Consider the following 12,014-nt stretch of genomic DNA (forward strand, 5'->3'; position numbering starts at 1 on the left):
GTTTTTAACTCAAATACGAGTCCATAATCCATAACTCTTCCTCCAGTGAAAAAGTGCATCTCCTGTTGTCTTTCACATCAAAATCCAGCCATATATTTGTTTAGAGCTGTTTTGGCTTGTAAACGCTGCTTGATCTGTGCAGATTTCTCTCCTGATTCAGACCAGACCACATTTTCACTGGAAGAAGCGTTATTATGGATTATGGACTCATATTTTAGCAGGAAGCAAAGGTTTGAAGTTAAAAACGTCTTAATGCTGGATTTGTTTCAGCTTTTGTCTTCTCCAGATGGTAACTGATGGACTGGAGTGCTGTGGATTATTGTGATGTTTTTATCAGCTGTTTGGACTCTCATTCTGACGGCACCCATTCACTGCAGAGCATCCATTGCTGAGACACTGATGCAGTGCTACATTTCTCCAAATCTGATGAAGAAACAAACTCATCCTAATCTTGGATGGCCTGAGGATGATGACATTTTCAGCTAATTTTCATTTTTAGCTGAACTATTCCTTTAATTACTATACTCTATATTGTGCTGTTAATTTTGACTTCTTGTCCTTTATTCAAGTGCTAGCCTGGACCGTTCCAGTTTGAGTTTTGCTGATGAATCTCGAAGCACCATCCCTGACAGCAACTACATAGCACTTCTCAATAACTACAGCCAGAAATATAAACATACACTTGATTTCAAATTAGTGGAGAAACGAGGCCCTCCTCACAACCCTGAGTAAGTCTTGAACTCTGCAGATTCGTTTGAGTTGAAAACGAAAAACTGAAAATGTTCTTTTTCAGGTTTGTATATAAAGTTGTCATAGACGGGAAGGAATACCCTGAAGGACAAGGAAAGAGCGCAAAAGAGGCAAAGCAACATGCTGCTCAGCACGCTTGGAGCGAAATTAAGGAGCAATCTGGAAGGACCACACAGGCAGGACGCTTCAGAAATACCTTGTATTTGGTTTAGATGTTAATGATGCCATGTTTATTAATGCACATGCATGTTTTGAATGAACAGAGTTCTGAAAATGACAGCTCTTCACAAACTCAAGAGACATCGTAAGTTCAAATGAACAAAATAACAATGCATCTTTATAGAAGTATATATTATGTGCATATAATAATATAAAGATATGTTGACGTTTACTGTTTATCTGTTTTATAGTAAATCTCAGGATGCACAACCCTCCTCAAAAAGCTCGTCTGAAACTCCCAGCTCAAGTTCTTTCATTGTCTTTAAAGACTCATCTGCTGTCAGTTCTCCAATGGCCATAAGTCCAGTAAGTCCTGTCTGCGTTATTGGTAGCATTTGCATTTGTGTAGTTATTTTTTTTTTTACATATTCACGCGTTTTACACACTAATATATTAGAGGCTATCCGATTAAAAAAACATAAACACATTTCATTGTATTATATATATATATATATTTGAAAAACTTATGAAATCAATCTGTTACAGAGTGTGAGTCCACTGGATGTGAAGCCCAAAATAAAGTAAGCATTTTTAGATTTTGTTTTTATGTATATAATTTATATTTTTTTAGTCATTAATGGCTACATTTTTTTCTTCTTCTAGATTAGCACCAAATTTTAATCTGTCACCAAATGGCCTGGCCGGGAGTAAAGAGGTATTGCAACATTATTTGCCAATAATGGTGATGTAAATGAGTACAAAACCGTATTAGCTGAACTGTAAAGTAAAACAGAATGAAGTTATGAAAGTTGCATTTTCTGTGACAAATGAAAAATGCAAAGACTGAAAATATATACGCATGTGAAGTTTGGGACATGTATGTTTTACTTTGAGTATCCCCCCGAAAGTAATGTTTGCAAAATTAATAGATAAATGCAAAAAAAAAGGCCAGTTCAACGGGTGTGAAAGCTCATTTCCGCTACATAAGATTTCCAGATAAAAAGATATAATTATTAGATTTTACAAAATCAATATTATGAGACAAATTTATGGCGAAAAAGGCAAAATTATGATGTAAAAATTAAGTTTATAGGTCATAATTGTACCCTTTTAGTACCATAATATACACCTCTCATAATTACGCCTTTTTATATCATAATTGTAACCTTTTAATATAATAATATATCGACTTTTTAATCTCATAATTATGACTTTTTATATAATTATTAGGATTTATCAAAGCTTTTTTTTCTTATCTGGCAGAAATAAGAATAGGATGTTTTTATAAAGCCAGTTCCAAAATTCTCCAAACGCAAGGAAAAAAAAGTTTTTCTTCTATTGACTTATTTCTAGAATTTTTCTTCTTCCAATACTTTCCACAGGTTGGTCCTAACATGAATGTACAAAACCCAGCAAAGCCATCTGGAGGTCAAACTTCAAACCAAGCTATGAAGTCAAGGTGAATCATAACCCGCTTACTTTGTGTCAGTCAGCATAGCTTTCAAAAAGCTTTTTTCCTTTAGAAATCCATTGTTTTGAAACTGCTATGTTCATCTTTGTAGGTTTTTAGAAGACTTTGACTCAATAAATCCAATTGGCAAAGGTGGCTTCGGCCGTGTTTTCAAGGCAAGACGAAAGCTTGAGAGCACATATTATGCTGTGAAGATAGTGAAGAGTACAAAGTAAGTCAATGAAGTTGTTATATCGTCTTTGTCTTTAAATAATGTAATTTGATAGTTGCAAAAACTTGATGTGTGTCCTATAGGATACATCATCCCAATACCTGCCATTTTAGATTGCCTTTACAGTGGTTGTGTGCCTATGATGGCCAAAAAAGTATGTATATCTAGGTTTTAAAACAAAATATACAGCAGTGTACCTAATATAATGTCGTCATATACTGTATTTCCCTAGAAAAGCTCGTCGTGAGGTCAGTGCTTTGGCTAAGTTTAATAACGCCAACATCGTCCGCTACTACTCATGTTGGGTCGAGGACACGGCATACAGACACGATTCTTCAGAGAGCTACAGCCTCTCAGAGTAATTCACCAAAAACAACTCTTTCTGAAACAAACTGCAGTCTCTACCTTCAACCAGCTGTAACATGTGTATTTGTGCTGCTCTCTCTGTCTGCTGGCTTTAGTTCTGGCAGTGACCCGGAAACAAAGTTCCTCTACATTCAGATGGAGCTTTGTGAGGGAGACACGCTTCATGCCTGGATTGATAAAAGAAACTCTTCAGATGTTCATGACCCAGAGAGGAGGAAGGAGGCAGCACAGATCAACAGGCAGGTGCTGAAGGCCGTGGAGTACATCCACAAAGAGGGCTTGATCCACAGAGACCTGAAGGTGGGAAGCTCACTAAAATGTGACCCTGGAGCACAAAAGCAGTCATAAGTTGCACGGGTATATTTGTAGCAATAGCCAACAATACATTCATGTATTCCATGAAGATATTTAGTAAATTTCCTACCGTAAATATATCAAAGCGTAATGTTTGATTAGTAATATGCATTGCTAAGAACTTCATTTGGACAACTTTAAAGATGATTTTCTTAACATTTTGATTTTGATTTTTTATTTTTTCGCACCCTCAGATTCCAGATTTTCAAATAGTTGTATCTCGGCCAAATATTGTTCTATCCTAACAAACCATACATCAACGGAAAGCTTATTTATTCAGCTCAATTCTGAAAAATTGACCCTTATGACTGGTTTTGTGGTCCATGGTCACAAGTAGTTAAATCAAATTGGTCACACCTTACTGGATGTTAAAAAGTGGTCATGAAATGCATTTTTTAATTATTTTATAATGTTTCCTTCTGAGGTGCGCTTATAATCTTAGTATGTTTTATCATCAAAAATGGTTAGAATTAAGATTCAAAATTGTTCAACCTTCCATAAATAACCCCCTAAAAAGGTCTTAAATTGGAGCCGAAAGTCTTAAGTTCATAAAATCATTGCATTAAATGCTGCAGTACTGCAAAATCATTATCTTCCTCATTATTTTTTTAAAATTAAGGGAGCAAATAAGAATCAGTGTTATGTACTATTATAGTTTTATTAATATTTTGAAGGTTTTTTTTCTATTTTATTTGAGCTATTTTCTATACACATATATATATAAATTAAGTAACAGAAATGTTTTTATTTCAGTTTTCGTTAACGATAATAACCTAGAATTGAAAAGGAATTCCTGACTTCTGAATTCCACTAGAGTCCTGGTTTGACGCTGTTTTGATCACGCTCTCCTGTTTCTTCGTTTCAGCCTTTGAACATAATGTTCAGCAGTGAGGGAACAGTAAAGGTTGGAGACTTCGGCCTCGTGACCGCAGCAGAAAATGACAATGACCAGCAACTGCTGGTACGGACTAAAAGGACAGGAACCCGTATTTACATGAGCCCAGAGCAGGTGAGTCAGGAGACATACATTAGAATTTGACCTGCTGTTCATAAACCGTTTTACTGGACTGTAATTTTGCATGTTTCATTTAAATTGGAATGTTCATGCACAATAATAAAACATGCACAGTAAGATTGTGAGGAATATGCGTTTACAAAGTAAATAAGAATCTATCTGACTGAAGGTACTATGAGATCATATGTAAGTGTGCTTTATGTGAGTGTAATGCTGAAGATTTCACTGTTTTTAAACTGAAAATTTAGGCGAATCAAACATCGTATGACAGAAAGGTGGATATATACGCTCTGGGTCTCATTTATTTTGAACTCATCTGGAATCTCTTCACGTTGCATGAAAGGAAAAAGGTTTGATTCGTCTTTTAGTCTCTTATATAGTAATACAATCTATGTATTCATCCTGAACACGAAACTTGAATCTACATCTAAGTGTCTGATATGTTACACTACAAAGAATGATTTTCTTAGTATTTTTGTCATTTTCCAGTACTACTTTCTAAACATTCTTGAATCAAGATGCATTTACTTGAGAATCAAAACGACTTAAGATATTATGACTTGTTTTCTGAAGAAGAAAAAAAAATCTAAATGTTGTTATTTTTTGCTAAAAACAAGAAAAAATATCTGCCAATTGGCAAAGAAAAATAATCTTGTTTTGCCTTTATGTTCATCTTTGTAGGTTTTTAGAAGACTTTGACTCAATAAATCCGATTGGCAAAGGTGGCTTCGGCCGTGTTTTCAAGGCAAGACGAAAGCTTGAGAGCACATATTATGCTGTGAAGATAGTGACGAGTACAAAGTAAGGAACTTAAGTTATTTTATCATCTTTGTCTTTAAATAAATAATAAATAATTTGATAGTTGCAAAAACTTGATATGTGTCCTATAGGTTACATCATCCTAAAACCTGCCATTTTAAATAGGCTTCACAGTAGTTGTGTCAATATGATGTCCAAAAAAGTTATCTAAGCCAGCAGCTAACTAGGTCTTAAAGGGTTAGTTCACCCAAAAATCAAAATTAGCCCATGTATTACTGACCCTCAAGGCATACTAGGTGTATATGACTTTCTTCTTTCAGACGAATCAGAGTTATATTCCAAGCTTTATAAGGGCATGGGCAGGTGTTTTTGTTCAACAGTCCAAAAGTAGTCAAATAAAGTGCATCCATCCATATTAAAATGTGCCTCACGTGGCTCCTGGGGGGGGGAAGTGAATAATGGCCTCCTGTAGCGAATCCATGCGTTTTTGTAAGAAAAATATCCATATTTAAAATGATATAAATAGTTCTGTGTAACTTCCGCTAACTGTCATATGCTCATTCACGAGAGACTGCCTTTCCGGCAGATGAAGCAGGACGTCGGCACAGCGCAGCGCATGCGCATATGAGTCTCGCCAAAACCTACGTTTGTTTACAGGAGCAAAGGAAGTAAAATTTCCTTAATTTAGCAAAGGAAAACCAGTCTCCTCTTGGCTTATATCGAAATCCTCTGACATGCTTCTTTACAAATCCTAGTTTTATGCTTCTAATTCGTGACCGGCGTTTTATTCTGTTCTCTCTCTGTCGCGCTTCCGCGTTCGTCACTAATCACCGGCGCTTATGTGACGCATACGTCCTACGTCATCCACCGGAATGTCTTCCGCCTACGACAGTCAGCAGAAGTGAGAAAAAGGTGTTTATAATGTTTTAAATATGGATATTTTTCTTACAAAAACACATCAATTTGCTACAGGAGGCCATTATTCACCCCGCCCCCCGGAGCCATGTGAGGCATGTTTTGTTATGGATGGATGCGCTTTATTTGACTACTTTTGGACTGTTGAACAAAAACACCCACCCATGCCATCGTAAAGATTGGAAGAGCAAGGACAATTTTTTATATAACTCTGATTGGATTCGTCTGAAAGAAGAAAGTCATATACACCTAGGATGCCTAGAGGATGAGTAAATCATGGGCTAATTATCATTTTTGGGTGAATTAACCCTTTAAAACAAAATATACAGCAATGCAACTTTATTTTTGTACTACATAACATAATGTCATTATATATATACTGTATTTCCCTAGAAAAGCTCGTCGTGAGGTCAGTGCTTTGGCTAAGTTTAATAACGCCAACATCGTCCGCTACTACTCATGTTGGGTCGAGGACACGGCATACAGACACGATTCTTCAGAGAGCTACAGCCTCTCAGAGTAATTCACCAAAAACAACTCTTTCTGAAACAAACTGCAGTCTCTACCTTCAACCAGCTGTAACATGTGTATTTGTGCTGCTCTCTCTGTCTGCTGGCTTTAGTTCTGGCAGTGACCCGGAAACAAAGTTCCTCTACATTCAGATGGAGTTTTGTGAGGGAGACACGCTTCATGCCTGGATTGATAAAAGAAACTCTTCAGATGTTCATGACCCAGAGAGGAGGAAGGAGGCAGCACAGATCAACAGGCAGGTGCTGAAGGCCGTGGAGTACATCCACAAAGAGGGCTTGATCCACAGAGACCTGAAGGTGGGAAGCTCACTAAAATGTGACCCTGGAGCACAAAAGCAGTCATAAGTTGCACGGGTATATTTGTAGCAATAGCCAACAATACATTCATGTATTCCATGAAGATATTTAGTAAATTTCCTACCGTAAATATATCAAAGCGTAATGTTTGATTAGTAATATGCATTGCTAAGAACTTCATTTGGACAACTTTAAAGATGATTTTCTTAACATTTTGATTTTGATTTTTTATTTTTTCGCACCCTCAGATTCCAGATTTTCAAATAGTTGTATCTCGGCCAAATATTGTTCTATCCTAACAAACCATACATCAACGGAAAGCTTATTTATTCAGCTCAATTCTGAAAAATTGACCCTTATGACTGGTTTTGTGGTCCATGGTCACAAGTAGTTAAATCAAATTGGTCACACCTTACTGGATGTTAAAAAGTGGTCATGAAATGCATTTTTTAATTATTTTATAATGTTTCCTTCTGAGGTGCGCTTATAATCTTAGTATGTTTTATCATCAAAAATGGTTAGAATTAAGATTCAAAATTGTTCAACCTTCCATAAATAACCCCCTAAAAAGGTCTTAAATTGGAGCCGAAAGTCTTAAGTTCATAAAATCATTGCATTAAATGCTGCAGTACTGCAAAATCATTATCTTCCTCATTATTTTTTTAAAATTAAGGGAGCAAATAAGAATCAGTGTTATGTACTATTATAGTTTTATTAATATTTTGAAGGTTTTTTTTCTATTTTATTTGAGCTATTTTCTATACACATATATATATAAATTAAGTAACAGAAATGTTTTTATTTCAGTTTTCGTTAACGATAATAACCTAGAATTGAAAAGGAATTCCTGACTTCTGAATTCCACTAGAGTCCTGGTTTGACGCTGTTTTGATCACGCTCTCCTGTTTCTTCGTTTCAGCCTTTGAACATAATGTTCAGCAGTGAGGGAACAGTAAAGGTTGGAGACTTCGGCCTCGTGACCGCAGCAGAAAATGACAATGACCAGCAACTGCTGGTACGGACTAAAAGGACAGGAACCCGTATTTACATGAGCCCAGAACAGGTGAGTCAGGAGACATACATTAGAATTTGACCTGCTGTTCATAAACCGTTTTACTGGACTGTAATTTTGCATGTTTCATTTAAATTGGAATGTTCATGCACAATAATAAAACATGCACAGTAAGATTGTGAGGAATATGCGTTTACAAAGTAAATAAGAATCTATCTGACTGAAGGTACTATGAGATCATATGTAAGTGTGCTTTATGTGAGTGTAATGCTGAAGATTTCACTGTTTTTAAACTGAAAATTTAGGCGAATCAAACATCGTATGACAGAAAGGTGGATATATACGCTCTGGGTCTCATTTATTTTGAACTCATCTGGAATCTCTTCACGTTGCATGAAAGGAAAAAGGTTTGATTCGTCTTTTAGTCTCTTATATAGTAATACAATCTATGTATTCATCCTGAACACGAAACTTGAATCTACATCTAAGTGTCTGATATGTTACACTACAAAGAATGATTTTCTTAGTATTTTTGTCATTTTTCAGGTACAAACATCTAAACATTCTTAAGTCGAGGTACATTTACTCGAAAACCAAAATGACTTAAGATATTAAGTTTTATTTTCTGAAAAACTCCCAGTTAAATATTATAATATTAAAATTTATGCTTAAAACAGGAACATATATCTGCCAGTGGGGTGAGAAAAAATAAACTTAATTAAAAGGGAAAATTTTTTTTTATTTTTTTTTATTTTTTTTTAAGCAAAAAAAAAAAAAGTTATACATTTTTCATAAAACAAGACTTCATATCTCAAGTTATTTTGCTTCTAAATGTATCTACATTTTAGAGTGTTTCGATAATTGTACTAGAAAACAAGACAAAAATACAGAGTATCACAAATAATTTTAAATATTGAAGTAATTTTTTTTTTAAACTTTGTGACTTTTAGATTTGGGATGATATAAGAAGTAGGGATTTTCCATCACAGTTCTCCAAGAAATGTAACTTTGAGGTGAGTGTAATTTCATTAGTGACGATGTTGAAATAGAGCATGGTTTTCTTTGGTGCAAGTGCTATTGTGCTATTATCAATTGGTCAATCAATTTAAATATTAGCCTGCTATGATCACTTACTCAAAGCTGATCGTTACCTAACATGCGGACTCGTTTTTCATGGCTGTTGAAACAGCACAAGCTCATAGATCGAATGCTGAGTCCCAGTCCTGACGAGAGACCAGACGCCTCCGAGCTGATCAGAGAGCTGGACCGGTATACTAACATCCTGAAAGCAGATAAAGACAACAGGACCGTTTAATGAGATCTCATCTCTTATATGCCTTTATAATAATAACAGTTGCTTATACTGTAACATTCAAGGTGAAGCATTTAGCAGATGCTTCCATAGAGCAACTTACAAAAAGGTTCACACGGCAAGTGTGCAATTCTAAAAAAAAAACTACGAGGGGGAAGTTGATGTAAAAATAAAAATTCATCATTTACTCATCCTTAATGCCGTTCTTCTGTGGAAAGTATGTAGTAGAATGCCTGCTGTGTTCTGTAGAACACAAAAGAAAGAAAAACAAGAGCAAAAAGCTATAAAGTCAGTTTATTTGTATAGCGCTTTTCACAAATCGTTGCAAAGCAACTTTACAGCAAATTAAGTTTCTACAATATTTAGTGGTATCTTTAAAAAAAACTCCTCTCTGATCATGCTGTTGCATTACTGTAATTCAGTCTGAATTTATCTGGTGAAGAATCAATGGTTGACAAATATAACTCGAGTGTTGATTCACTCAGTTTCTATTTACATGAATTTCCTTTGGAACAGAAGTTGAATCCATCAGCTGTCAGTCTTTATTGTGAACCTGTCTGTATTGCATAATATTCTGTAACAATAAATCATGGAGCTTTAAACCTTGTCTACAGTTAAAGTGGTGCATTTGTATCCATGCTTTTCTCTTTTTTGCTGTCTGTGAAGGTTTTCTTATTTGCTCACGTCTGATTTTATATTATTATATTATTTTATTTTTTATTTTTTAATCTGTTTAAGCATACTTCAATTGCTAGGCTATCATTGTAAATAAAAATCCTGTAGAATTACCTACTCAATCCCTCGTCTAAAAATGTCAGAATGGGGTCTAAGATATTATCAGTCTATTCCAGAACATTAGCTAAAGAGAGATACTTTTTATTTATCAGTATGCTTGTATAATATATTGATTGAAATGGTACACAGTCATGCTAATAAAGCTCATTTGAATTCAATTGAATTGAGAAAGAGAGAGAGAAAAGAGTTTAAATGTGGTACGTTTTATAATATTAAAAGGTCGCCGTGATAAAACTCAGACAAAAAGTGTTTTTATATTAAGTACACGGGGGGAATTACTCAGAAATTGCTTGTAAATTTCACAAAACAGACGGCAAGTAACATTTAATTAAACGTAAAATTAGTAGAAAGGCTGAAATTGTAGCCTATTTTGTTGTAAAACGTACTATAATATTTGTTTTATTTACAACATTTTAAAGTCATTTTTTACAGTGTAGTAAAATTAAGTGACGTCGTGTGTTAAAATGTTATGACGGATTTCAAAGTTCCTTAAAGGGATAGTTCAGCCAAAAATGTAAATGTGATGTTTATCTGCTTACCCCCTGCAGGGCATCCAAGATGTAGGAGACTTTGTTTCTTCAGTAGAACACAAATGAAGATTTTTAACTCAAACCGTTGCAGTCTGTCAGTCATATAATGTAAGTGGAAGTCTATCTACAATCTCAGGGGCCATTCACATATCGCGTTTTTTGCGCGCTCAAGTTTGTTATTTCAAATGAAGGCGCGCTCATAATGGACGCAACGCGCACTTGGTGCGACGTGCTAATTTTTTCCAGGCGCGTCCGCGCCGCATCGAGATAAAAACATTTCAACTTTTCAGAATGCCGCAAGCGCACCGCGGGGTCATGTGACAAGAACCAACCAATCAGCTTCATCCTTTCCCGTAACAACATTGAAAGCTCAGTCAAGATGAAGGAACGGCTTGTGTACTGCATCATCACTGTGTCTGTCACGCAACTCTGTTGTCCTTTCGGGCTTGAAATGATGGGAAAACTAATGACATTATTAACTGTCTTGATATTTACTTTGAAAGCTGAAGCTGCGATTATGGTAAGGGGCGTTACATTTCTGATGAGTGCTTGCGGTGTTCGGCCAATCACAGTGCACTGGGTCAGCTGGCCAATCAGAGCAGGCTGCGCTTGTCGGAAGGAGGGGGCTTTTTTTGTTGAAAACTACGTGTTTGAGAGAGGCGGGGCATAGAGGACCTACAATAATGTACAGTATTTGCAAAATAATGTGTTTTTTGAACATTAAAGCATGTCAACATATTCTGTTACACCAAATACACAAATTAATGATCTTTAAAATAGCATCATATGACCCCTTTAAGTACACTGGGGGGGGGGTTATTACTCAGAAATTGCTTGTAAATTTCACAAAACAGATGGCAAGTAACATTTAATTAAGCGTAAAGTTAGTAGAAATTGTAGACTATTTTGTTGTAAAACGTACTACAATATTTGTTTTATTTTAAAGTCATTTTTTTACAGTGTAGTAAAATTATGTGACGTCGTGTGTTAAAATGTTACGACGGATTTCAAAGTTCCTTAAAGGGATAGTTCAGCCAAAAATGAAAGTGTGATGTTTATCTGCTTACCCGCAGGACATTCAACTGACTTTGTTTCTTCAGTAGAACACAAACGAAGATTTTTAACTCAAACCGTTGCAGTCTGTCAGTCATATAATAGAAGTGGAAGTCTATCTACAATCTCAGTTAGGAGTGTCAATGGTCCACTTGAGAGATAGGTGGCGGTAATGCACTTATAAGTCTGCGATCCGGCTGTTGAACGCGCTCAGGACAGTTCGAACATTGCGGTGAAAATCAGAGGTAAAAAAATGATATATATACTGTTCAGTTTCTTACAAAGACTGATCGTTTTGTGTCTTTACACATCAATGTATCGTCACGAGCCGCAGGGTTTAATTTGGTTTTGTTTGTGTATGTTTTTTTTTACTCTCAAAGCCGTGACTCCTATTTACTTCCATTATATGACTGACAGACTGCAATGGTTTGACTTAAAAATCTTCGTTTGTGTTCTACTGAAGAAACAAAGTCACTTACATCTTG

General features: G+C 35.6%; 2 protein-coding genes across 2 annotated transcripts in view; both read left to right on the forward strand.

The window, feature by feature from the left end:
* LOC107557728 (interferon-induced, double-stranded RNA-activated protein kinase-like) overlaps positions 1 to 6,190 on the forward strand; it is a 44,637-nt gene extending 38,447 nt beyond the window's left edge. The window contains exon 27 of the mRNA XM_016241246.1: positions 6,179 to 6,190. The gene's annotated coding sequence lies outside the window, so the exon portion shown is untranslated. The remainder of the gene's footprint in view (positions 1 to 6,178) is intronic.
* Positions 1 to 9,445, forward strand: part of LOC107557716 (interferon-induced, double-stranded RNA-activated protein kinase-like) — a 12,745-nt gene extending 3,300 nt beyond the window's left edge. Inside the window, exons 3-16 of the mRNA XM_016241236.1 lie at positions 570 to 728; positions 794 to 926; positions 1,014 to 1,054; positions 1,161 to 1,275; positions 1,456 to 1,490; positions 1,573 to 1,624; positions 2,292 to 2,368; positions 2,472 to 2,591; positions 2,824 to 2,949; positions 3,053 to 3,257; positions 4,177 to 4,320; positions 4,575 to 4,676; positions 8,790 to 8,852; positions 9,029 to 9,445. Coding sequence (XP_016096722.1) covers positions 570 to 728; positions 794 to 926; positions 1,014 to 1,054; positions 1,161 to 1,275; positions 1,456 to 1,490; positions 1,573 to 1,624; positions 2,292 to 2,368; positions 2,472 to 2,591; positions 2,824 to 2,949; positions 3,053 to 3,257; positions 4,177 to 4,320; positions 4,575 to 4,676; positions 8,790 to 8,852; positions 9,029 to 9,154 — 1,498 coding nt within the window. The 3' untranslated portion in view covers positions 9,155 to 9,445. The remainder of the gene's footprint in view (positions 1 to 569; positions 729 to 793; positions 927 to 1,013; positions 1,055 to 1,160; positions 1,276 to 1,455; positions 1,491 to 1,572; positions 1,625 to 2,291; positions 2,369 to 2,471; positions 2,592 to 2,823; positions 2,950 to 3,052; positions 3,258 to 4,176; positions 4,321 to 4,574; positions 4,677 to 8,789; positions 8,853 to 9,028) is intronic.
* The last annotated feature ends 2,569 nt before the right edge of the window (positions 9,446 to 12,014 follow it).

The sequence above is a fragment of the Sinocyclocheilus grahami genome, unplaced genomic scaffold, assembly GCF_001515645.1.
Source record: "Sinocyclocheilus grahami isolate Dianchi unplaced genomic scaffold, SAMN03320097.WGS_v1.1 scaffold616.1, whole genome shotgun sequence".
Lineage (NCBI taxonomy): Eukaryota > Metazoa > Chordata > Actinopteri > Cypriniformes > Cyprinidae > Sinocyclocheilus > Sinocyclocheilus grahami.